The sequence below is a fragment of the Ranitomeya variabilis genome, chromosome 1 (assembly GCF_051348905.1).
Source record: "Ranitomeya variabilis isolate aRanVar5 chromosome 1, aRanVar5.hap1, whole genome shotgun sequence".
Lineage (NCBI taxonomy): Eukaryota > Metazoa > Chordata > Amphibia > Anura > Dendrobatidae > Ranitomeya > Ranitomeya variabilis.
The window spans coordinates 523250067-523276368 of record NC_135232.1 but is presented as its reverse complement, the minus strand read 5'-3'; the positions used below and the strand labels follow the sequence as shown (position 1 = coordinate 523276368).

General features: G+C 46.9%; 1 protein-coding gene across 2 annotated transcripts in view; it reads right to left on the bottom strand.

Moving 5' to 3' along the window:
• The window catches only part of CDC34 (cell division cycle 34, ubiquitin conjugating enzyme), a 33935-nt gene extending 16768 nt beyond the window's left edge, over nt 1-17167 (bottom strand). Inside the window, exons 1-3 of one of the 2 annotated variants that reach the window (XM_077254035.1) lie at nt 16739-17167; nt 6045-6131; nt 4677-4774 (exon numbers count right to left, since the gene is read on the bottom strand). In XM_077254035.1, the coding sequence (XP_077110150.1) occupies nt 4677-4774; nt 6045-6131; nt 16739-16921 (368 nt within the window). In that variant the 5' untranslated portion in view covers nt 16922-17167. Of the gene's footprint in view, nt 1-4676; nt 4775-6044; nt 6132-16571 lie in introns of both variants that reach the window. The other variant, XM_077254043.1, reaches the window with a different exon arrangement.
• Nucleotides 17168-26302: the final 9135 nt, after the last annotated feature.

The following is a 26302-nucleotide window of genomic DNA, read 5'->3' as shown; positions in this document are numbered from 1 at the left end:
ATTAAACTCAGCACTTTCACGTAGATCACTCACCCCCTGTGGATCAGAGATACCGTCTCGGGCCTGGGGACTGTATCCGCTGGAATCGTCGCCGGCCGTGTGGTTTTTGCAGACCCCCGACTGCGTTGAGACTCTGATCGTCCGCTGCTGCTGCGCTGTACAGAGGACGAGTTTCCTTTGCGCTGCTGCTGTGGGTGCAGACGCCGCTGCACTTGTGCCTGCTCAGGAGATCGCTGGACAGCTTCCTGCATAACCTGCTGCTCGCTTTCGCTCATGGTGGCCTCCGCACTGTCTGGTGCACTTTGGAGTTTGAATTTGCCACCCTTTTCCCTATGCTGGCGTTCTTTTATGCATTTGCCGGCGAAACCGGAAGTGACGGTTTGCGCATGCGCCCGCACAACTTCCGGTCTCTGTCAGCTTCATATGAGGGAATGAATGTGGTGGGACGCCGGCGCGCGCGCACTAGCGCTGCGTTTTTGCGGTGATGGCGCCGGTGAGCGCACTAGCGCTCCATTACCGACGCCCGCTCCTTATCCCCCTCTTTTTTTTTTTTTTTTTTTCTGTGGAAGGCAGACTGGATCCTTTCACTGCCTTCCTCCACTCACCCATGAGGCCCGCCGACCCCTGTGGTGGTGCTTCAGGAAAGGGAGAAAAAAGAGGGAAAAAACCGATTGATCCAGCCGTAACAGGGCGCCCCCTGTTAGAAAGTCGACTGCATCAGCCCCTGGAACTCCACGAAGAATCCTTCAGGTACGTGCTGCAGGTTCCCCGTCAGGGACAGGAAACCAACTGATGTGGGAGAGAGGTACGCCCTTTTTCACCTGTAGGTTTCCTGTCCCTGGGGGCGGACCCCTCTCTCCGTGGTGCCATCATGGGGATAGAGAAATTATTTTTTATTTTCACGGCTCTGCGTTAGAAACTTTAGTGAAACACTTATCTAGATGTGTTGTGAGAACTTTGAAATAAGTTCCTTGGGGGGTCTAGTTTCCAATATGGGGTCACTTGTGGGGGGGTTCTACTGTTTAGGTACATCAGGGGCTCTACAAACGCAACGTTAAGCCCGCAGACCATTCTATCAAAGTCTGCATTCCAAAACGGCGCTCCTTCCCTTCCGAGCTCTGCCATGCGCCCAAACGGTGGTTCCCCCCCACATATGGGGTATCAGCGTACTCAGGACAAATTGGACAACAACTTTTGGGGTCCAATGTCGCCTGTTACCCTTGGAAAAATACAAAATTGGGGGCTAAAAAATCATTTTTGTGGAAAAAAAATGATGTTTTATTTTCACGGCTCTGCGTTATAAACTTTAGTGAAACACTTGCGGGTTCACAGTTCTCACAACACATCTAGATAAGTTCTTTAGGGGGTCTACTTTCCAAAATGGTGTCACTTGTGGGGGGTTTCCACTGTTTAGGTACATTAGGGGCTCTCCAAACGCATAAAACGGCACTCCTTCCCTTCCGTTTACCCCCACATAAGGGGTATCAGCGTACTCAGGACAAATTGCAAAACAACTTTTGGGGTTCGATTTCTAATGTTATCCATGGTAAAATAAAACAAATTGCATCTGAAGTACATTTTTTGTGAATAAAAAAGTTAAATGTTCATTTTTTTTTTTAAACATTTCTAAAATTCCTGTGAAGCACCTGAAGGGTTAATAAACTTCTTGAATGTGGTTTTCAGCACCCTGAGGGGTGCAGTTTTTAGAATGGTGTCACATTTGGGTATTTTCTATCATATAGACCCCTCTAAGTGACTTCAAATGTAATGTGGTCCCTAAAACAAAAATGGTGGTGTAAAAATGAAAAATCGCTGGTCAACATTTAACCCGTGTAACTCTCTAACACAAAAAAAAAAAAAATTGGTTCCAAAATTGTGCTGATGTAAAGTAGACATGTGGGAAATGTTACTTATTATGTATTTTGTGTGACATATGTATGTAAGGGCATGAAAGTTCAAAGTTGGAAAATTGCGAAATTTTCAAAATTTTTGCCAATTTTCCATTTTTATCACAAATAAACGCAAGTCACATCAAAGAAATTTTACCACTGTCATGAAGTACAATATGTCATGAGAAAACAATGTCAGAATCACCGGGATCCATTGAAGTGTTTTAGAGTTATAACCTCATAAAGGGACAGTGGTCAGAATTGTAAAAATTGGCCCGGTCCTTAACGTGCAAACCACCCTTGGGGGTAAAGGGGTTAAAAACTTTTATTTTTTTTTTAAATTGCTTCAATAGTCTCAATGGGAGACTAGAAACTGCGATCCATCCAATCGGTGGGGCTAAGAATGATAGCTAAAATGATCACTTGCTATGAGCGCTGACCTTTCGGTGGCGCTCATAGCAATCCGGCAATGACAACCACAGGGGTCTGCTGCAACCCATCAGCGAGCCGTGGTCATGTGATATGGGTGCCGTTGGGAGGGACTAGTGATGCTTTCCCGGCTTGAGTGTGTTAATTTCTGCTATCAGTGATTGACAGCAGCATTTAACATGTTAACAGCCGTGGGTGGATCGCGATTCCACCCGCGGAAGTTAGGGGCACTTACAGCTGTTCAAACCAGCTGACATGTGCCGGAAAAGTTTCGGGCTCATCGCCAGAGCCCGCAGCAAGCAGGGGGAGCCCACCTTAAAGGGGTTTAAAATGTAGCAGTAATAAGTTATACTATTTTAAAAACAGCACCCCTGAACATATTCAAAATTGCTTTCAGGTGCTTTTCAGCATAACAGGAATAAAGAAAGTTTTTTTTACCATCAAAATGTTGATAACTTCTGAACATGCTGCTATAGCTGGAAGACTTTAAAGGTCATTATTAGGCCAGGAATTGCCAGGGCAAATATTAAGACCACATAATCAAGATCTCAGGGTGCTGATGGGGTTTAAGAGGGAGCCCCCACACTATGTTAACAACCTAGATGCTGTAGACATTATTGACAGCAGCATTTAAGGGGTTAATCGACTATAGTCGGTGCCAACAGTGATCGTGGCTGATGCAGCAAGTTGGCAGCTATAGTGCACAGCCGAGAGCTGCTGGATTGTCACCCATAGGGGGTGCTAGTCTCTTATTTAGAAGGTCAGGAAAAAGACGCATTGGTAAAAAGGAGTTAAATGAGTCCCACCTGGCTACTATGTCATGCGTTGGTATGGATACAACATGACAATGCGTATAAAACAAAAATGTAAAGAACACTGTAGAATTTAGGAAACTGATAATGCCTGTGTATAGATACACAAACACAAGAACGTTATCAGCATCAATAGAAAACATCCTAGCCTTTTTCAGTGACTGATCAAGGCAAGCCTTTGGGCAAAAGATATTACTTCTAAATAGCCTTTCTCAGAAATTTCCTACCATTTTGTTGCTTTAGAGCAGGGGTAGGGAATCTTTTTTTGCGAAGGGCCCTTTGGATACTTATACCATCCTTCGGGGGCTGTACAAACTCCGCCCACAGAGTACATCCTGACTCTGGCACTGGTGTCAGGACGTAATCTTTCATTGCCTGCCCTTCAATGTTCAGCAGTGAACACAGCGTGTGTGTGCTAACAGAGCAAGAAGAAATTAATGAGCTGGTTGTGATCAAAATACACCTCCCTGCCCAAGAATGCGGTCCCCGAGAATCTGCTCGGGGGCCTGATAAAAGGTCATGGAGGGCCCGTAAATGGCCCTGAGGTTCCCCACCCCTGCTTTAGAGTCTGTACAACATATTCACATAGCTGCAGCCCATCTCACAGATTGGACAGCACACTGCTCCTCTGTGTCTGCTCTTTCTTCTCTCACATAAAGCAGCAGGAGGGGAGAACACAGCCAATTATGTGTTTTTGGCCACTGCAACATTTCAATAAACTGCAATAAGAGGCGATCAAAACACTGCATGCACCCCAAAATGGTATCAGTAAAAATGTCAGCTCAGAGCACCAAAGAAAAGCCCTCACACAGCCCTATATACCGAAAATTGATAACATTATTATTTTCCAAGACCTAGAAGCAGAGTGCCGGCACTGCATTCACATCTCCCTCATCGTTTATCACCATGGATCCAGGACAGACCCCTGATGATGTCCCAGGAGGGGTGTTAAGTGCTGCAGTTAAGGAAGTGCAGCTCCAGCCTCCTATGATGTCCCGTGCAAGACTCCTTGCAAATGAAACATCACAGGAAGAGAAGTAAAAAAAAAAAAAAATAGAAAACATAGAAATTAGATAAATAGGTCGAAGTGTAGGGCATTTTATAATAAAGACAATTACGTTACAAAAGTTGTTAGGGAGCAAAGATAGACATTTAGAAAGGAAATTTTAGGTAGCGGCCCCCCCTTTAAGTCTTGAAGAAGGAGACTGGCGCGTGGGTCTTCGGTTGTAAGGTTAATGAACACAGCAGTCAGTCACCTCTTCTGCCACATATTAAAGTGTCACTTTGGTTGGAGATATACCTAATGACTGTAATCTTCATGGTGGTGCTCATCTTAAAATCATTGGAAAAAGAAATGTAGGCCCCTGGGAAATTTGTCCTACCTACAATTCCTGGCCACTTGCTGGATGTTGGAAGCCCAAATAAATGACTCATTATACGACAACACCTAAGCACACATGTTCTCAGATCATATTTTCATGGAGAATAAAAGAAAGCAGACATGTCGGGATATTGCTACACTTTATGCCTGGAAAGAAAAGCTTACCGCACATTCTGGGTTGGGTTCCACCTTTCAGAAGGAAGTTCTCCACTCTGTGGGTCATCTACTGGGGGATGCAAGATGGAAATGCATACATCTCCATTCTGGAAGAAACCCAAAAAATAAGACTGAAAGTGCAATACTCCTGCAGTCATAAAACATTGCGACATATAATGAAGGGCACCTTTTGTTGTTTTGTTACGATTTTATCAGTGATTTTCAGTGGTCACTGGGTTATTCTAGATTCCTTTTGCTTTCAGTAGGTGGACCGACTGACCCTATTTTTTGCATTGAAGCATCTATCAGCCTGTGATCTATAGTGAATGGTTTAACCTGTGTTATCTACAGGGCTGTTTCCGCCATAAGGGGATATGTGCATGTTGCCTACGGCAGAGATCCCAGTGTTTTTCCAGAGGGTGATATTTTGGGGTCCTCCCAGGAATGGGATTTAGCTGGCTCTCCACACCAGCTGTTACACAGACTGCCATCTCTGAGAACATGCATAATGCCGGTTCCTTGCTTTTTCAGATGCAAATACAATTGGGAATGCGAGTGTCCGCACTACAGAACCACAGGCAACATGCAGCAGGATATGGCCAACTGATTCCAGAGCCATCACTGCTGCGCCACAGAGGAAGCGAGACAATGGCAAGGCAAGTGCTCTGTGGGGAGAGGGTGTTCGAGTAATGGCACAGTATGGCGACAACAGTATATAGAAGGAAACAGTGTGAGGGAGCACAGTATATAGAAGGGGCAGAGTGAAGGCACAGTACGGAGATATGGCACAATATGGAAAGGGGGCAAAGTGAGTGGAGTATAGTGTGAAAAGACAGTACGGAGCGGTAGCAGCATAGGATGGACAGTGAGAAAAAGGGAACAGTGAGGAGAAACAGTGGAAACTCAGTCTCCGGATCCAGCAATCTGACCCCACTCCAAGTGGTTGTACACCCTAGTGATATACTCCGATTGTGTGAGAGGAATAACCCTTTAAAAACTAAAGAAAGCCTCTTCCCAAAGAATTTGGCTGCACATAAATCAGCCTATAGCCATCACCGTGAACAGTGCACTTGAGAGGCATCAACATAAAACAAAGTTTAATTATAGTCTTTATCTAAGTAGGTTCCTCTCCTGCTTTTGGCTTACAAATACTGATGTGTGGATTGGGCTGAAGAAGAGTACGATGGAAACTTTTACTCCCCTTTCTCCATTATAGCAAAAAAATCTGCATGTAAAAACCGTACTTTACTATCTGGAAAGTGTTGCTCATAAAACTACACATCTGATGTTCGGATCATTTCTGTTTCCTTACATGCAGTAAATTAAAATATGTAAGATACAGTATATCCCTTAGCTGCTATATCTACATATACTTACCTCATAGATGTTTGGGTGCCACATTTTTGTTAGAAACCGAAATGCCGGGGGAGAATATGGATAATCAATAGGAAACTTTAGCCGAGCCTGAAAAATGCATAACAGAAATTAGTACATCAAAAAGCGATATTTCTTACCAAGAAGTGATAGTTTTATTAATTAACAAAATGCAAAGTGAATGAGCAAATCAAGTCACTATTTGGTGTAACTACCCAAACCTGCAGCCAAACACCAGTTCTTCTAGGCACAATGGTACACCGTTTTGAAGGAACTTGGCAGGGAGGTTGTTCCAAACATCTTGAAGAGCTAATCACAAATCTTCTGTCGATGTAGGCTTGTGCAAATCCTTCTGTCTCTTTATCCCACACAGACTTGATGATGTTGAGATCAGGGCTCTGATGGGGCCATATTATTATCTGGTGGGACCACCCTTTGTCTTCAAAACAGCATCAATTCTTCTAGGTACAATTATACATTGTTTTTGAGGAAACTCGGCAGGACAGTTCTACCTTCATCATGGAAATAAGGCCAAGCGACTCAACTATTTGCAAAAATTATTGGAACTGGGGTGCAGAAAAATGGCATAAGGCACTCTGGTAGGTAAGGTGCTACACTTCCGTCGGTCGGTGTGCGTCATAATGCAGCAAATTCCCCAGACCAGAAAATCCTTCCAGGCATGCTCAGAATAGAAAAACGCAACACATTCCTGCTTTTCACAGGCAACGACGCATCCTGCGTCCATAGGCTGCAATTACAGGCAACGACGTATGCCGCAGGATGCGTCGTTGCACGTTTTTCCAACGCTTACAAAAAACGTTTCATTGAACATTTTTTTCAGACAACAGACAGCTATTTTCCGATGGATCCAGTGCATGACGGATGAAACGGATGGCCATCCTTCACAATCTGTCGCTAATGCAAGTCTATGGGAAAAAACAGGTTCCTGCAGAAAAATTTGCAGGATCCTGTTTTTTCAAATCTCGACGGATTTCGACTGGAGGAAAAAGACGGAAGTGTGAAAGAGGCCTAAGGCTACTTTCACACTAGCGTCGTGCACTGCCGACGCAACAACGCTAGCGTTGAAAGCACCACACAACGGGGGCAGCAGATGCAGTTTTTCAACGCATCCGCTGCCCCATTGTAAGGTCCGGGGAGGAGGGGGTGGAGTTCCGGCCGCGCATGCGCGGTCGGAAATGGCGGACACGACGCACAAAAAAATGTTACATGTAGCGTTTTTTGTGCCGACGGTCCGCCAAAACACGACGCATCCGTTGCACGACGGATGCGACGTGTGGCAATCCGTCGTTAATGCAAGTCAATGGAGAAAAAACGCATCCTGCAAGCACTTTTGCAGGATGCGTTTTTTCTCCAAACGACGCTAGTGTGAAAGTAACCTAAAATGAATGTTTGTAACACTTTGCTGGAGGGCGGTACAATAATGACTGTAGGAAACAGTGAAGAATGGTGGAGGTTCCTTGTAAGTTTGGGGCTGCATTTCAGCAAATTGAGTTGGGGATTTGGTCAAGATTAATGGGGTCCTCAGTGCTAAGAAATATAGACAGATACGTATCCATCATACAATATCGTCAACAGTCATCTAATTGGCTCAAAATGTATTCTGTAGCAGGACAACAACCTAAAAGATGCAGCCAGTGTCATTAACTTATTCACAACCTGTGTTGTCAGCTGATTCAGACAGTCAGGGTAAATGACAACAGCATCCAATCCAGGTGTAGAAAAGGAACTTTGTTCTGCCATATAGAGCATACAATGCTTCGATCTCCAGGGTGTCTTTGTCCAGTACTTGCTGGAGGTCGAAATGTTGTATGCTCTATATGGCAGAATAAAGTTCCTTTGAATTTCTACACCTGGATTGGACGCTGTTCTCATTTACCCTGACTGCTGCTACTTTTCCAAGTGTGTTCCTTGGATCGAGAGCGGGCGTCCATACTTAGTGAGTGCTGTCAGCCTTTCTTTTATGTAGCCGATTCAGACAGCTGACTCCCGGCACTCAGTACCAGGCCTGGCACTCTAACCTCCTAAATGCTGCGATGGCAGAATTTACCGAGCAGGCATGAGGAAGAAAGTCCCACTGCCCTCGGATCGGCGCCCCTGCAACATCATTGTGGGACCCGATACTTGACTTGATGACATCCGGGTCACCAGGCAGTAGCAACATAATTAGATCATACCCAGTAATTTCAGCTCTGAAATCTCATCTCCCGAGATCTCGGTGCCAAGATATCCATCTGCTCATGCGCCGTCCCCGCCAGGCGGCCATTTTCTCAGAGTCTACCGCACAAGAGACCATGGGACTGCCAGGGTGGGCTCATGTAGCACCAGAGACCGCCGCAGCAGCATCGGTCTGCACCGGGCCGCGCACCCGCAGCACCGAAGACACCAGCAGAGCACCGGGCAGCAGCGCCAGACACCCCAGCAGCGCCGCCGGGCACCGGAGACACCCGCAGAGCACTGGGTAGCACCGCCGGACACCCCTTCATACCAGCCTGCAGCAACGGTACTGGTAAAGTACATTCGCATTATAAGAGGCACCCCCAAATTTTGGGGGGGAGGGGGGGGGGGAAGTACATCTTATAATCCGAAAAATACGGTAAGTGCATAAAATGAAGCTTTTGAAAATTGCTAAATTTTCTAAATTTCTGTTTTTTTCATAGATATAAATCGCAAGTCATATTGAAGAAATGTTACCACTAGCATGAAGTACAATATGCAACTAAAAAACAATCTCAGAATGGGTAGGATCCGATGAAGTGTTCCACATAAAGGGACACTGGTCAGAACTGTAAAATTTGCCCTGGTCATGAAGATGAAAACAGCCTTGGGGGATGAAGGGGTTAAAGGTGTATTCTCAAATTATTAAACAGCTTTAACTAGACAGCATGACAATTCAAATGTTTCTAAGTGCTGTCATTCTCCTGCTGTGAGAACACTTATGTTTCATAGTGTACAGCTGGTTTCCATGGAGCTTGGCCTCAAGATTCTACCAAAAGCATAGCATAGACTGCGTGGTAGTTACATTTCAGAAGAGGGGTTAGCGCCTAATATCGCAGCCATCTCTCTCCAGTCCATTGATATCGACACAACAGTTAATGGCTCACCTCCCTCCCCTCAGCCTCTTATGTGCTGTTGTAATCTTGTAAAACCACCATCTCCCAGTATCAGCTGCTTGCAAAGTAGGCCTCCTAACCAGGACTCTTTGCTGTTCAAATCGCGTGGGTGTACGCGCGTGCACAAGTACACTGTGGGTGTATGTGCGTGCACAAGTACACTGTGGGTGTACGCGTGCGCGCAAGTCCCCTGTGGATGTACGCGTGTATCATTATCCAGCAGATATGACTGTATACACGTCACCTGTGCATGTATGTACTTACATGTACGTGTTCCCTGTGGACGTATGAATGAGTACAAGTCCCCCACTGATGTACATATACAGTCATGGCCGAAAGTGTTGGCACAGTTGTTCAGGGGAAGGATACAAAAAGCTGTCTCAGAGATTTAACCTGTCAATTTCCACTGTGAGGAACATAGTAAGGAAATGGAAGAACACAGGTACAGTTCTTGTTAAGGCGTTATGCATGGCGGCAAAAAAACACAGTGCGTTGTATAGTTGACCGATGCACAGTGACATCATCTGCAGCAAGTTGATGCTGCAGCTCTCTGGAGGTGGTCTGAGGATTGTCCTTGACTGATCTCACCATTCTTCTTCTCTGACTTCCTGATGTTTTTCTTGGCCTGCCACTTCTGGCCATAACAAGGACTGTACCTGTGTTCTTCCATTTCCTTACTATGTTCCTCACAGTGGAAATTGACAGGTTAAATCTCTGAGACAGCTTTTTGTATCTTTCCCCTGAACAACTGTGTTGAATAATCTTTGTTTTCAGATCATTTGACAGTTGTTTTGAGGAGCCCATGATGCCATTCGTCAGAGGAGATTCAAACAGGAGAACAACTTGCAAGTGGACACTTTAAGTAGCTTTTCTCATGATTGCATACACCTGGCTATGAAGTTCAAAGCTCAATGAGGTTACAAAACCAAAAAAAGTGCTTTAGTAAGTCAGTAAAAAGTAGGTAGGAGAATTTAAAACAAGAAAATGATAAGGGTGCCCATACTTATGCACCTGTCAAATTTTGTTTGAATGCAGATTGCACATTTTCTGTTAGTACAATAAACCTCATTTCAAGGCAGAAACATTACTGTGTCCAACAGTTATTAGATATATGAAACTGAAATAGCTGTTGCAAAAAAAACAATTTGTATAAAACATTATGCTTAAGATTAATAGGGGTGCCCAAACTTTTTCATATAACTGTACAAAGTGACAGAGGCAGTGAAACAACCCCAAAACATATTTGAACCTCCACCATATTTGACTGTAGGTATTGTGTTCTTTTCTTTGTGGGCCTCATTCTGTTTTTAGTAAATTAAAAATAAATGATGTGCTTTACCAAAAAGCTATATCTTGGTCTCATCTTTCCACAAAACGCTTTACCACAAGGATTTTAGCTTATACATTTTGGCAAACTGCAGTCTAGCTTTATTTCTTTAGAATTTGATTGGGGCTGCTTATCAATCATCCGAACTATCCTGCGTTGCAACCTTTAATCAAATTTTCTCTGCCATCTACGTCCAGGGAGATAAGCTACAGTGCCATGGGTTGTAAACTTCTTGATTATGTTGTGCCTAATACCCTGGAACAATTGCAAGGGTGCCAACACTTTTGGCAATGGCATCCATATCCCTTCTGGATGTATTTACATGTACAAGTCCCAGTGGATTTATCTAAGTGTACAATTCCTTCATGACAGTATGTACGTATTTGTGTCCCCCGTGGATGTACGTATGCATTTGCATTTCCTGTGGACATATGTACAAGTCCTCATCCATGCATGTACATATGTATTTTCCCAGTGCATATATGTATACAGGGTGAGCCATTTATATGGATACACCTTATTAAAATGGGAATAGTTGGTGATGTGCAGCATCTGAAACATCGGATACTGGAAGCCTGTGCTAGCATTTATTCTGCGGTGTTGCTATCAGTGTGTCAAGAGTGGGAGAAGAGGGTTGCATTGACAATCCAACACAATGGGCAGCACTATGAACACATTTTATAAGTGGTCATAAACTTGTAAAAAACTCATGAAAGAATAAAGATACGTTAAAACCAAGCACACCATTGTTTTTCTTGTGAAATTCTCAGTAAGTTTGACATGTCACATGACCCTCTTCACATTGGAAAAAAAAAAGTTGGATCCAAAATGGCTGACTTCAAAATGGCCGCCATGGTCACCACCCATCTTGAAAAGTTTTTCCCCTCCCATATACTAATGTGCCACAAACAGAAAGTTGATATCACTAACCATTCCCATTTTATTTAGGTGCAGCCATATAAATGGCCCACCCTGTACATGTGTCCTGCGGATGTATGTGTATAAGTTCCCCCCGCTGATGAATGTATGTACGTGTCTCCTGTGGCCGTCTTTATGTGTCCAAATCCCAAGCGGATGTATGTACTTATAATATGTCCACAGGGGACACATATGTAGTACGTGTACAAGTCCCCACTCAAATATGTATATGTGTCCCCTGTAGATGTATGCATGTGTACAGGTTCCTCGCGCATGTATGTAGACATTTCCTCTGTGGACGTGTATACATATACGTGTCCCCTTTGGATGTATTTGTGTGCAAGTTCCTCGCAAGGGTACGAGTCCCCTGTGGATGTGTACACGTGCACAAGTACCCCCCCCGACGTACGCATGTATACGTGTCCCCTGTGGATGTATATACGTGCACAAGTTCCCTCCTGATGCAAGCATGAATACGTGTCCCCTTTGGAGTGTAGACGTGCACTTCCCCCGATGTACGCACGTATACGTGTCCCCTGTGGATGTGTACACCTGCAAAAGTTCCCCCTGATGTACGCACGTATACGTGTCCCCTGTAGAGTGTACACCTGCACAAGTTCCCCCTGATGTACGCACGTATACGTGTCCCCTGTAGAGTGTAGACGTACACAAGTTCCCCCTGATGTACGCACGTATACGTGTCCCCTGTGGATGTGTACACCTGCACAAGTTCCCCCTGATGTACGCACGCATACCTGTCCCCTGTGGATGTGTACACCTGCACAAGTTCCCCCTGATGTACGCACGTATACGTGTCGCCTGTAGAGTGTAGACGTGCACAAGTTCCCCCTGATGTACGCACGTATACGTGTCCCCTGTAGAGTGTAGACGTACACAAGTTCCCCCTGATGTAAGCACGTATACGTGTCCCCTGTGGATGTGTACACCTGCACAAGTTCCCCCTGATGTACGCACGCATACCTGTCCCCTGTGGATGTGTACACCTGCACAAGTTCCCCCTGATGTATGCACGTATACGTGTCGCCTGTAGAGTGTAGACGTGCACAAGTTCCCCCTGATGTACGCACGTATGTGTGTCCCCTGTTGAGTGTAGATGTACACAAGTTCCCCCTGATGTACACACATATACTTCTCCCCTGTAGACATACACAAGTTCCCCTGATGTACATATACGTCTCCCCTGTAGACGTACACAAGTTCCCCCGATGTACGCATGTATACGTGTCCCCTGTAGAGTGTAGATGTGCACAAGTTCCCCCGATGTACGCACATATACGTGTCCCCTGTAGACGTACACAAGTTCCCCCTGATGTACGCACATATACATGTCCCCTGTAGAGTGTAGATGTGCACAAGTTCCCCCGATGTACGCACATATACGTGTCCCCTGTAGACGTACACAAGTTCCCCCGATGTACGCACATATACGTGTCCCCTGTAGAGTGTAGATGTGCACAAGTTCCCCCGATGTACGCACATATACGTGTCCCCTGTAGACGTACACAAGTTCCCCCGATGTACGCACATATACGTGTCCCCTGTAGAGTGTAGATGTGCACAAGTTCCCCCGATGTACGCACATATACGTGTCCCCTGTAGACGTACACAAGTTCCCCCTGATGTACGCACATATACGTCTCCCCTGTAGACGTACACAAGTTCCCCCGATGTACGCACATATACGTGTCCCCTGCAGACGTACACAAGTTCCCCCGATGTACGCACATATACGTGTCCCCTGTAGACGTACACAAGTTCCCCCTGATGTACGCACATATACGTGTCCCCTGTAGAGTGTAGATGTGCACAAGTTCCCCCGATGTACGCACATATACGTGTCCCCTGTAGACGTACACAAGTTCCCCCTGATGTACGCACATATACGTGTCCCCTGTAGAGTGTAGATGTGCACAAGTTCCCCCGATGTACGCACATATACGTGTCCCCTGTAGACGTACACAAGTTCCCCCTGATGTACACATATACGTCTCCCCTGTAGACGTACACAAGTTCCCCCGATGTACGCACATATACGTGTCCCCTGTAGACGTACACAAGTTCCCCCTGATGTACGCACATATACGTGTCCCCTGTAGAGTGTAGATGTGCACAAGTTCCCCCGATGTACGCACATATACGTGTCCCCTGTAGACGTACACAAGTTCCCCCGATGTACGCACATATACGTGTCCCCTGTAGACGTACACAAGTTCCCCCTGATGTACGCATATACGTCTCCCCTGTAGACATGCACAAGTTCCCCCGATGTACGCACATATACGTGTCCCCTGTAGAGTGTAGATGTGCACAAGTTCCCCCGATGTACGCACATATACGTGTCCCCTGTAGACGTACACAAGTTCCCCCTGATGTACGCACATATACGTGTCCCCTGTAGAGTGTAGATGTGCACAAGTTCCCCCGATGTACGCACATATACGTGTCCCCTGTAGACGTACACAAGTTCCCCCGATGTACGCACATATACGTCTCCCCTGTAGACGTGCACAAGTTCCCCCGATGTACGCACATATACGTGTCCCCTGTAGAGTGTAGATGTGCACAAGTTCCCCCGATGTACGCACATATACGTGTCCCCTGTAGACGTACACAAGTTCCCCCTGATGTACGCACATATACGTCTCCCCTGTAGACGTACACAAGTTCCCCCTATGTACGCACATATACGTGTCCCCTGTAGACGTACACAAGTTCCCCCTGATGTACGCACATATACGTGTCCCCTGTAGAGTGTAGATGTGCACAAGTTCCCCCGATGTACGCACATATACGTGTCCCCTGTAGACGTACACAAGTTCCCCCGATGTACGCACATATACGTGTCCCCTGTAGACGTACACAAGTTCCCCCTGATGTACGCACATAAACGTCTCCCCTGTAGACGTGCACAAGTTCCCCCGATGTACGCACATATACGTGTCCCCTGTAGAGTGTAGATGTGCACAAGTTCCCCCGATGTACGCACATATACGTGTCCCCTGTAGACGTACACAAGTTCCCCCTGATGTACGCACATATACGTGTCCCCTGTAGACGTACACAAGTTCCCCCTGATGTACGCACATATACGTGTCCCCTGTAGAGTGTAGATGTGCACAAGTTCCCCCGATGTACGCACATATACGTCTCCCCTGTAGACGTACACAAGTTCCCCCGATGTACGCACATATACGTGTCCCCTGTAGACGTACACAAGTTCCCCCTGATGTACGCATATACGTCTCCCCTGTAGACATGCACAAGTTCCCCCGATGTACGCACATATACGTGTCCCCTGTAGAGTGTAGATGTGCACAAGTTCCCCCGATGTACGCACATATACGTGTCCCCTGTAGACGTACACAAGTTCCCCCTGATGTACGCACATATACGTGTCCCCTGTAGAGTGTAGATGTGCACAAGTTCCCCCGATGTACGCACATATACGTGTCCCCTGTAGACGTACACAAGTTCCCCCGATGTACGCACATATACGTCTCCCCTGTAGACGTGCACAAGTTCCCCCGATGTACGCACATATACGTGTCCCCTGTAGAGTGTAGATGTGCACAAGTTCCCCCGATGTACGCACATATACGTGTCCCCTGTAGACGTACACAAGTTCCCCCTGATGTACGCACATATACGTCTCCCCTGTAGACGTACACAAGTTCCCCCTATGTACGCACATATACGTGTCCCCTGTAGACGTACACAAGTTCCCCCTGATGTACGCACATATACGTGTCCCCTGTAGAGTGTAGATGTGCACAAGTTCCCCCGATGTACGCACATATACGTGTCCCCTGTAGACGTACACAAGTTCCCCCGATGTACGCACATATACGTGTCCCCTGTAGACGTACACAAGTTCCCCCTGATGTACGCACATAAACGTCTCCCCTGTAGACGTGCACAAGTTCCCCCGATGTACGCACATATACGTGTCCCCTGTAGAGTGTAGATGTGCACAAGTTCCCCCGATGTACGCACATATACGTGTCCCCTGTAGACGTACACAAGTTCCCCCTGATGTACGCACATATACGTGTCCCCTGTAGACGTACACAAGTTCCCCCTGATGTACGCACATATACGTGTCCCCTGTAGAGTGTAGATGTGCACAAGTTCCCCCGATGTACGCACATATACGTCTCCCCTGTAGACGTACACAAGTTCCCCCTGATGTACGCACATATACGTGTCCCCTGTAGAGTGTACATGTGCACAAGTTCCCCCGATGTACGCACATATACGTCTCCCTTGTAGACGTACACAAGATCCCCCTGATGTACGCACATATACGTGTCCCCTGTAGACGTACACAAGTTCCCCCGATGTACGCACATATACGTGTCCCCTGTAGACGTACACAAGTTCCCCCTGATGTACGCACATATACGTGTCCCCTGTAGAGTGTAGATGTGCACAAGTTCCCCCGATGTACGCACATATACGTCTCCCCTGTAGACGTACACAAGTTCCCCCGATGTACGCACATATACGTGTCCCCTGTAGACGTACACAAGTTCCCCCTGATGTACGCACATATACGTGTCCCCTGTAGAGTGTAGATGTGCACAAGTTCCCCCGATGTACGCACATATACGTCTCCCCTGTAGACGTACACAAGTTCCCCCTGATGTACGCACATATACGTGTCCCCTGTAGAGTGTACATGTGCACAAGTTCCCCCGATGTACGCACATATACGTCTCCCTTGTAGACGTACACAAGATCCCCCTGATGTACGCACATATACGTGTCCCCTGTAGACGTACACAAGTTCCCCCGATGTACGCACATATACGTGTCCCCTGTAGACGTACACAAGTTCCCCCGATGTACGCATGTATACGTGTCCCCTGTAGACGTACACAAGTTCCCCCGATGTACGCATGTATACGTGTCCCCTGTAGACGTACACAAGTTCCCCCGATGTACGCATGTATACGTGTCCCTTATGGGCAGAAGACGATTGTGACATTCCGACAACCCAACGTTTGCGGAGCCTCAGACTGTCCCTGGACTACTGATGCCAGGGACACAGGGATCTGGAATTTGGGGTCTGAACTTTGGGATCTGCAGGGATAGAAGGCCGGCCTTACTATCACGGACCCCTGTGATACTGACCCCTTCCACGGCCCTGGGGTTTGGTTGTGGGCGCAGACAATAGAGCGGAGCCCCTGTACCACACATGGTGCTTCCTTTGTTGTCAGCTCCCTCCATGTCACCCTGTGTGCCCCCAATAACTGGAGCAGGTCTGCCCTGTGGCTCCTGCCCCATCCCCCCTTCCTCACCTTGAAGTACCCCCCTTCATAGAAGGTGTTGGGGGGGCCGAATATCGCCACCTCCCAGTTGTACAAATCCGCCTCATCCACCAGGGTGACCCGGAACCCCTCCACTGGCTCCTCCTGCAGCCCCTTCAGCTCCAACAGCAGCGCCTTCTGGGAGCTGGGCACCGGCAGTGTTGGCCGGGCCATAGTGACTTTGCTCCCCGAGCTTCCTTCTTGGGGCCTCCGGTGTCCTCCGCGCACTGCACGCTGGGATCGCTCGTTCTGATTGGGTGAGTGTGAGGGGGCTCGGTCAGGACATGTCACTGAGTGAGGAGCTGCAGAGCGGGTGAGGGGGCTCTCGGGGGTGCGGACTACAACTCCCAGCACTCAGGAGGCGGCGCTGTGACGTCACGGAGGGGGTGTGTCCAGTAGGGGGCTGCCGGGCGGAGCTGTGAGGTGACGTCTGCCCCTGCAGCTGTTAAGCATAAGCACATACCTAGTAATGGCGCCGGGGTCCACACACTGCTGAAGGGGCCAGCGACCTCGTCACCTAGCCTGCTGCTAGTGGGCCGGCTGCAGTGTCCCTGCCCAGTGTCACCTACCTCACGCACCGACACTCATTAGTCACATCACGGTGGGGGCCAAGGATCAGACGGCCGTGTGTCTGGTGTGTGGTGAATGGGGCTGTGCATATGGCAGTGTTTCCACGGACCGTGTGACAGAGGGCACAACCTGCTGACGTGTCCGTTTTTTACAGCAGCACAGACTGCAAAACACGCTGCACCTGTTCACACAGATGACGCCCAGGGGAGTCATCCATGGCACATGCAGTGGTGCCTGAGCGGCAGCGGTACAGTAAGGGGATGTGCACACGATGCAGATTTGGTGCAGAACTGCACTGTGATTTACAGTACAATGTAAATCAATGGGGAAAAAAAAAAAGCTGTGCACATGGTGCAGAAAAATCTGCGCAGAAATGCTGCAGATTTCAAAGAAGTGCACGTCGCTTCTTTTGTGCAGTTCTGCAGCGTTTCTGCTGCAGATTTTTCTGCACCATGTGCACAGCTTTTTTTTTTTCCCCATTGATTTACATTGTACTGCACAGAATCTGCGCAGAAACTGCATAGAATCTGCGCAGAAACTGCATAGAATCTGCGCAGAAACTGCATAGAATCTGCGCAGAAACTGCATAGAATCTGCGCAGAAACTGCATAGAATCTGCGCAGAAACTGCATAGCATCTGCAGATGCGGATTTAGTGCAGAAAATTCTGCACCACATTTCCTACGTGTGCACATAGCCTTAGAGCTGGTACACGGCCCTGGCTGCTGAAGACCACTCCTTCTCTGCTCTGCTGGTGGTCAGCGCGACCGGGGAGAATGATATTCAAGTGAGAACAGTGAGGGTATGTGCACACGTTGCAGAAAGGTATGCTGATTTTTCCGCACTGATTTTGATAAATCCGCACTGTGGATTTTGTGCGGATTCCTCCTGCGGTTTTACAGCTGCAGATTCCTATTCTAGAGCAGGTGTTAACCGCTGCGGAATCCGCACAAAGAATTGACATGCTGTGGAATAAACAACGCAACGTTCCCGCGCATTTTTTTCTGCAGCATGTGCACTGTGGATTTTGTTTTCCATAGGAAACTGCTGCAAATCCGCAGCGTCTGCACATACCCTAAGAGCAGGTGGTGACTGATGGGACTATTAAAGTTCACACTGGGTGTTTTTGCGGAGTTTTTTTTCTGCAGCAAAACCTGATTTGGCAGGAAAGAAGCTGTGGTAAAAACACATGTATTGGTGCGTTGTTCTTAGTGGTTTTGGTGCATTTTTTTCATACATTTTTGGGGCAAATTTGTGTCTTTGTGCATGCTAATTAAGTTGAGTGCCCCCAAAGGAAAAAAAAAAACTTCCCGTAGAACCATACCTCTAGATTCTCTGAAAAGCCGGCAATTCATGCACCACATACAGTAAAATCATGCTGACAGGTTAGAATAGATATATACATATAGGATATGTAGATATCAATGACATATATACACAAATATATATATATATATGTATGTATATCACTGCTCAAAAAAATAAAGCGAACACTAAAATCCAACATCCTAGATATCACTGAAATATTCCAGTTGTAAATCTTTATTCATTGCATAGTGTAATGTGTTGAGAGCAATAAAACATAAAAATGATCGATGTAAATCACAACTAATATCCCACAGAGGTCTGGAGTTGGAATGATGCTCAAAATCAAAGTAGAAAATGAAGTTACAGGCTGCTCCAACTTCACCAGAAATGCCTCAAGACAAGGAAATGATGCTCAGTAATGTGTGTGGCCTCCATGTGCCTGTAGGACCTCCCTACAATGCCTGGGCATGCTCCTGCTGAAGCAGATGGGGCGGCAGATGGTATCCTGAGGGAACTCCCAGACCTGGACTAAAGCATCCGCCAACTCCTGGACAGTCTGTGGTGCAATGTGACGTTGGTGGATGGTGCGAGACATGATGTCCCAGATGTGTTCAATCGGATTCAGGTCTGGGGAACGGGCGGGCCAGTCTATAGCTTCAATGCTTTCATCTTGCAGGAACGGCTGACACACTCCAGCCACATGAGGTCTGGCATTGTCCTGCATTAGGAAGAACCCAGGGCCAACTGCACCAGCATATGGTCTTACAAGGGGTCCGAGGATCTCATCTCGGTACCTAACCCACACCATTACTGACCCACTGCCAAACCGATCATGCTGAAGGATGTTGCAGGCAGCAGATCGCTCTCCATGGCGTCTCCAGACTCTGTCACGTCTGTCACATGTGCTCAGTGTGACCCTGCTTTCATCTGTGAAGAGCACAGGGCGCCAGTGTTAAATTTAACAATCCTGGTGTTTGGTGGCAAATGCCAAGCGTCCTGCACGGTGTTGGGCTGTGAGCACAACCCCCATCTGTGGATGTCGGGCACTCAGACCATCCTCATGTAGTCGGTTTCTAACCGTTTGTGCAGACACATGCACATTTGTGGCCTGCTAGAGGTCATTTTGCAGGGCTCTGGCAGTGCTCCTCCTGTTCCTCCTTGCACAAAGGCTGAGATAGCAGTCCTGCTGCTGGGTTGCTGCCCTCCTACAGCCACCTCCACGTCTCCTGGTGTACTGGCCTGTCTCCTGGTAGAGCCTCCAGCCTCTGCACACTACGCTGACAGACACAGCAAACCTTGCCACAGCTCACATTGATGTGCCATCCTGGATGAGCTGCACTACCTGAGCCACTTGTGTGGGTTGTAGAGTCCGTCTCATGCTACCACGAGTGTGAAAGCACAACCAACATTCAAAAGTGACCAAAACATCAGCCAGAAAGCATTGGTACTGGGATGTGGTCTGTCGTTCCTGCAGAACCACTCCTTTATTGTGTCTTGATAATTGCCAATAATTTCCATCTGTTGTCTATTCCATTTGCACAACAGCATGTGAAATTGATTGTCAATCAGTGTTGCTTCCATAATATATATATATATATATATACCGTATATACTCGAGTATAAGCCGAGATTTTCAGCCCAAATTTTTGGGCTGAAAGTGCCCCCTCGGCTTATACTCGAGTCACGGTCTGTGGCAGGGTCGGCGGGTGAGGGGGAGAGGGCGCTGAGGCATACTTACCTAGTCCCGGCGATCCTGTCACTCCCCCTGCCCGTCCCACGGTCTCCGGGTGCAGCAGCCTCTTCCCCTGAGCGGTCACGTGGGACCGCTCATTAGAGAAATGAATAGGCTGCTCCACCTCCCATAGGGGCGGAGCCGCCTATTCATTTCTCTAATGAAGCGGTGCCGGTGACCGCTGACAGAGGAAGAGGCTGCGGCACCGAACACAGGCAGGGGGAAGGAGCGGGACGCCGGGAGCAGGTAAGTATCGCATATTCACCTGTCCTGGTTCCACACGCCGGGCGCTGTCTCCATCTTCCCGGCGTCTCTCTCTCCTCACTGACTGCAGGCAGAGGGCGCGATGACGCATATAGTGTGCGCGCCGCCCTCTGCCTGATCAGTCAGTGCAGGGAGACGCCGGGAAGATGGCGCCGAGAAGCTGCAAGCAAGACAGGTGAGTATGTGTTTTATTATTTTTATTGCAGCAGCAGCAGCAGCACAGCTATGGGGCAATAATGGACGGTGCAGAGCACTATATGGCAGAGCTATGGGGCAATAATGGTGCAGAGCACTGTATGGCACAGCTATGGGGCAGTAATGGTGCAGAGCACTGTATGGCACAGCTATGGGGCAGTAATGGTGCAGAGCACTGTATGGCACAGCTATGGGGCAGTAATGGTGCAGAGCACTATATGGCACAGCTATGGGGCAGTAATGGTGCAGAGCACTATATGGCACAGCTATGGGGCAGTAATGGTGCAGAGCACTGTATGGCACAGCTATGGGGCAGTAATGGTGCAGAGCACTATATGGCACAGCTATGGGGCAGTAATGGTGCAGAGCACTATATGGCACAGCTATGGGGCAGTAATGGTGCAGAGCACTGTATGGCACAGCTATGGGGCAGTAATGGTGCAGAGCACTGTATGGCACAGCTATGGGGCAGTAATGGTGCAGAGCACTGTATGGCACAGCTATGGGGCAGTAATGGTGCAGAGCACTGTATGGCACAGCTATGGGGCAGTAATGGTGCAGAGCACTGTATGGCACAGCTATGGGGCAGTAATGGTGCAGAGCACTATATGGCACAGCTATGGGGCAGTAATGGTGCAGAGCACTGTATGGCACAGCTATGGGGCAATAATGGTCCAGAGCACTATATGGCACAGCTATGGGGCAGTAATGGTGCAGAGCACTATATGGCACAGCTATGGGGCAATAATGGTGCAGAGCACTATATGGCACAGCTATGGGGCAATAATGGTGCAGAGCACTATATGGCACAGCTATGGGGCCATAATGAACAGTATGGAGCATCTATTTTTATTTTTGAAATTCACCGGTAGCTGTTGCATTTTCCACCCTAGGCTTATACTCGAGTCAATAAGTTTTCCCAGTTTTTTGTGGCAAAATTAGGGGGGTCGGCTTATACTCGGGTCGGCTTATACTCGAGTATATACGGTATATAATATTATTTTTCAGAAAAAAATGTCATGAGCTCCCGCACAATTTTTGTAACCTGCAGAGGGAAAGTCGACGGTTGGGAGCCGGTAATACCCATGGAGCTTCCCAGACTGTTAATATCAGCTCACAGCTGCATAATTAGCCTTTACTGGCTATTAAAATGGGGTACCCTAAAAAAAATGGAAGCCTTTCGTATGGTCTTCAACGAGCCCGGTCGCATTTCTTCTGCAGCCTCTTCTCTGCTCCACTAACGCCAAGGTAACTTCTCCGTGGGCCAGTATGCAGTCCGTTTCCATACCTTGTCTTCAGAACTGGCTTGGAGCAATGAGGCTCTGGTGGCAACTTTCTGGGAAGCTATCTCCGGGCCAATCAAGGACGAACTGGCAGGCAGGGAAATACCTACCACTCTGGATGACCTGGTGTCTCTCACAAACAGAATTGACATTAGGGTTCATGAATGGAACGAAGAGGTGAACTACGAGAGACGATTGACATTCCGACAACCCAACGTTTGCGGCTCCCACCTTCCAACTACCGATCATTAAAGAAGTTGTCCAGTACAATAATTTTTTTTTTTTCATAAATCTTGCTATTATGTGCCACTGAAAACATCCACTGTGTTTATTTTAGCAATATTACCTTTTATCATGCTGTAGCACCACATTTTCAGTGCTGGATCCAGCTCTCATGGGGTTAATCGACAACTTCCTTTCTCCTGAGTTATTGTGCTCTAATAATACAAGTTCCATGATGCATTGCACTGGCATCTAAGCCCGAAACTACCACAACCGCTACAAAACACACCCAAAGTAACCCCTCCCTCCTCTGCCTCCAAAAAGATTTGTGATGTCATTTCTGTCCAACCCTCTCTTTCACATTTGACCAACCCACACTCCATTACACACAGATAGATAGATATGTATCTATATATCTTTGTCTCTGTCCATAGATATGTCCATATCCATGTTTCATAACCCCTTCACCCCTGGAGCTTTTTTCATTTATCGCTCCCCTTCTTTCCAGAGCCATAACTTTTTTATTTTTCTGTCAATATGGCCATGTGAGGGCTTGTCTTTTGTGGGATAAGTTCTACTTTTGAACGACACCATTGGTTTTACGATGTCGTTTAAGAGAAAATGTGAAAAAAATTCAAAATGCGATGAAATTGCAAAAAAAGTGCCATCCCACACTTGTTTTTTGCTTGGCTTTTTTTCTAGATTCACTGAATGCTAAGGCTGTGTGCACACGTTGCTGATTTGATTGCAGATCCGCAGGGTTTTTTGCCGCACGGAATTGCATCAAATCCGCAGTGTAGTGCACAACCAATGTAAGTCTATGGGAGCCACAGACTTGTGCACATGCTGCGGAAAAATTTGCACCGAAACACAGCTTTTTTTCCCGCAGCATGTCACTTCTTTTGTGCCGAACTGCAGCGTTTCTGCACCCATAGACGTGCATTGAGTCTGGCACATCCGCAGCAAAACCGCAGATGTAAAAAAGATCTGCAGTTTTGCTGCAGATGTGGGTCCGAGAAACGCTGCAGTTCGGGAGGAGGGAAGTGTGTGGGCGGTAACTGTGTGCGTGTATGTGTGCGCGGGCGGGGTCTTCGGGCTGTTCGGGTGTGTGTGGGGCTGTGCGGGGGGGGGGGGGGTCATCCGATGGGACTACAAGTACGCAGCATCCAATCTGCAGCTAATTCAGATGTAATCCGGACAGTGGACACGCACCCTACACCCCTACACTATCCATACATGTATCAATAGATATATCTATCCAGATATATCTATAGATATATGAATAGATAGATGTTTGCATCTATAGATCTATCTATTATCTATCTGTCTATCTTTGTGTAATTGAGTGTGGGTTGGACAAATGTAAAAGAGGAGGTTGGACAATAATGACATCACAATTTTTTTTTGTTCAATAATACATTTTTATTTAGCTTTCAAAAACGCATGCAAAAACCGCACCCAAAAAATTAAAAAAAACCATCAAAACCGCGCAAAAAAGGCACCAAAAATGCATCAAAGCTGCACCAAAAACTGCATCAAAACCGCAGCAAAAACTGCATAAAAAAACGCATGAAAACTGCATCAAAACCACACCAAAAACTGCACCAAAAACTGCATCAAAACCATCAAAATTGCACCAAAAACTGCATCAAAAAATCATTAAAACCGCACCAAAAACTGCATCAAAACTGCATCAAAACCGCACCAAAAACAGCAGCAAAAACTGCATCAAAAACCATCAAAACTTCACCAAAACTGGGTATGTGCATACGTTGTGGATTTCCTGCAGATCTGCAGCTTTTTTTCCGCGCAGAAATGCTGCAGATCTGCAAGTGATTTACAGTACAATGTAAATCAATGGCAAAAAAAAATGCTGTACTGATGGTGCGGAAAAATCTGCACGAAAAACGCAGCGGATTCAAAAAAGGACCATGTCAATTCTTTTGTGCAGATCTGCGTTTCTGCACCCATTCCATAATAGAAATCTGCAGGGGTAAAAAAAAGGAAGAAATCTGCACAAAAATCTGCATCGTGTGCACATACCAAAAAAAACGCATGAAAACTGCATGAAAACCGCACCAAGAACTGCATCAAAACCCGCACAAAAAACCTGCATCAAATCCGTGCACCCAAATCTGCAAATGTGCACACAGCATAAAACTGACCTGCAATTATAATTCTCCAGGTCATTACGAGTTCAGACACCAAACACGTCTAGGTTATTTTTTATCTAAGTGGTGAAAAAAAATTCCAAACTTTGCTTAAAAGAATTAAATTAATTGCGCCATTTTCCGATACCCATAGCGTCTATATTTTCTGAGATATCGGGTTGGGTGGGGGCTAATTTTTTGTGCGCCGAGCTGATGTTTTTAATGATACCACTTTTGTGCAGATACGTTCTTTTGATCGCCCGTTATTGCATTTTAATGCAATGTTGCGGCGACCAAAAAAACATAATTTTGGCTTTTGATTTTTTTTTTCTCGCTACGCCGTTTAGTGATCATGTACATTTCTTTTTTTAATTGAAAACAGCTGACATGTTGCGGCTTTGAAGTGGGCTCACCGCCGAAGCCCACCTCAAAGCGGGGGATTCTGCCAGCTGACGGAATAGTACGTCAGCTGGCGAAAGGGGTTAATGAACAATCTGTTTTAGTTACAAATAAAAATGAAAATAAAAAATGGCGTGGTCTCCCGCGCAATTTTTTGCACCAGAGGGGAAAGCAGACGGCCGGGGGCCAATATTTGTAGCCTGGGAAGGGGTTAATACCCATGGCCCCTCCCAGGCTATGAATATCAGCCCGCAGCTGTCTGCGTAGCCTTTTCTGGCTATTAAAATAGGGGGACCCCCCAAAAAATGATGATTTTATAGCCAGAAAGGCTACGCAGACAGCTGGCTGATATTCATAGCCTAGAGAGGGGCCATGGATATTGTCCCCCCCCCCCCCGCTACAAATACCAGCCCGCAGCCGCCCCAGAAATGGTGCATCTATGAGATGCGCCGATTCCAGCACTTAACCCCTCTCTTCCCACTCCCGAGTAGCAGTGGGATATGGGGTAATAAGGGGTTAATGTCACCTTGCTATTGTAAGGTGACATTAAGCCAGGTCAATAAGACGCCTATCCATTATTAATCCAATACTAGTAAGGGGTTAATAAAACACACACACACACACACATTAGGAAAAAAGTACTTTAATATTCTTCATTTAACCATACTTCAGCGCCTGCAAAAAATGTAAAATAATAAACCGTATACTACCTGTCCACCATAGTCCAATTAATAACGAGTGTCCCACGACGATCTCCCCTATAGAACAGTGACATCGGGTGATGTCACTGCTCTATAGGACCTTCAGTGACACACTGACAGGAGACAATGGCTCCTGCAGTGCATCACTGAGAGGTTACTAGAGTTCACTGGTCTCACTTTATGGCATTTGCTTCGTGGGAACTTTCTCACACAGCAATGCCAAAAGTGAAACTAGGGACTATTTTCTCACAGGGGCATAGGAATACATTGTGAGGAATACATTGTGGAAGGATACCTTCCATCATTGTATTCCTGGAGCCCCTGGAGAGTGGTCGCATCAGCTGATGCTGTTGCTCTCCACGGGAGATCGTCGAGGGACACTCGTTTTATTAGGATTTCTGCGGATCAGGGAGTATATTGTTTGTGTATTTTAATATTTTGTTACAGGTGACACTGGCTTCGGGGATCAAGGTGACAAGTGATGGTGAGTATGTACTCTGTTATATGTTCTGTATGTCTATATGTATGTTGTATGTATGTACTGTATGTATGTACTGTATGTGGAATGTTATATGTCACATGGTGCATGTTGCACGCCGCATGGTGCATGCCGCATGGTGCATGTCGCATATCGCATGTTGCATGCCACACACAGCATGGTGCATATCGCATGGTGCATGCCGTCGTATGTCACATGTCGTCGCATGTTGCCGCATGTTGCTTGTTGCATGT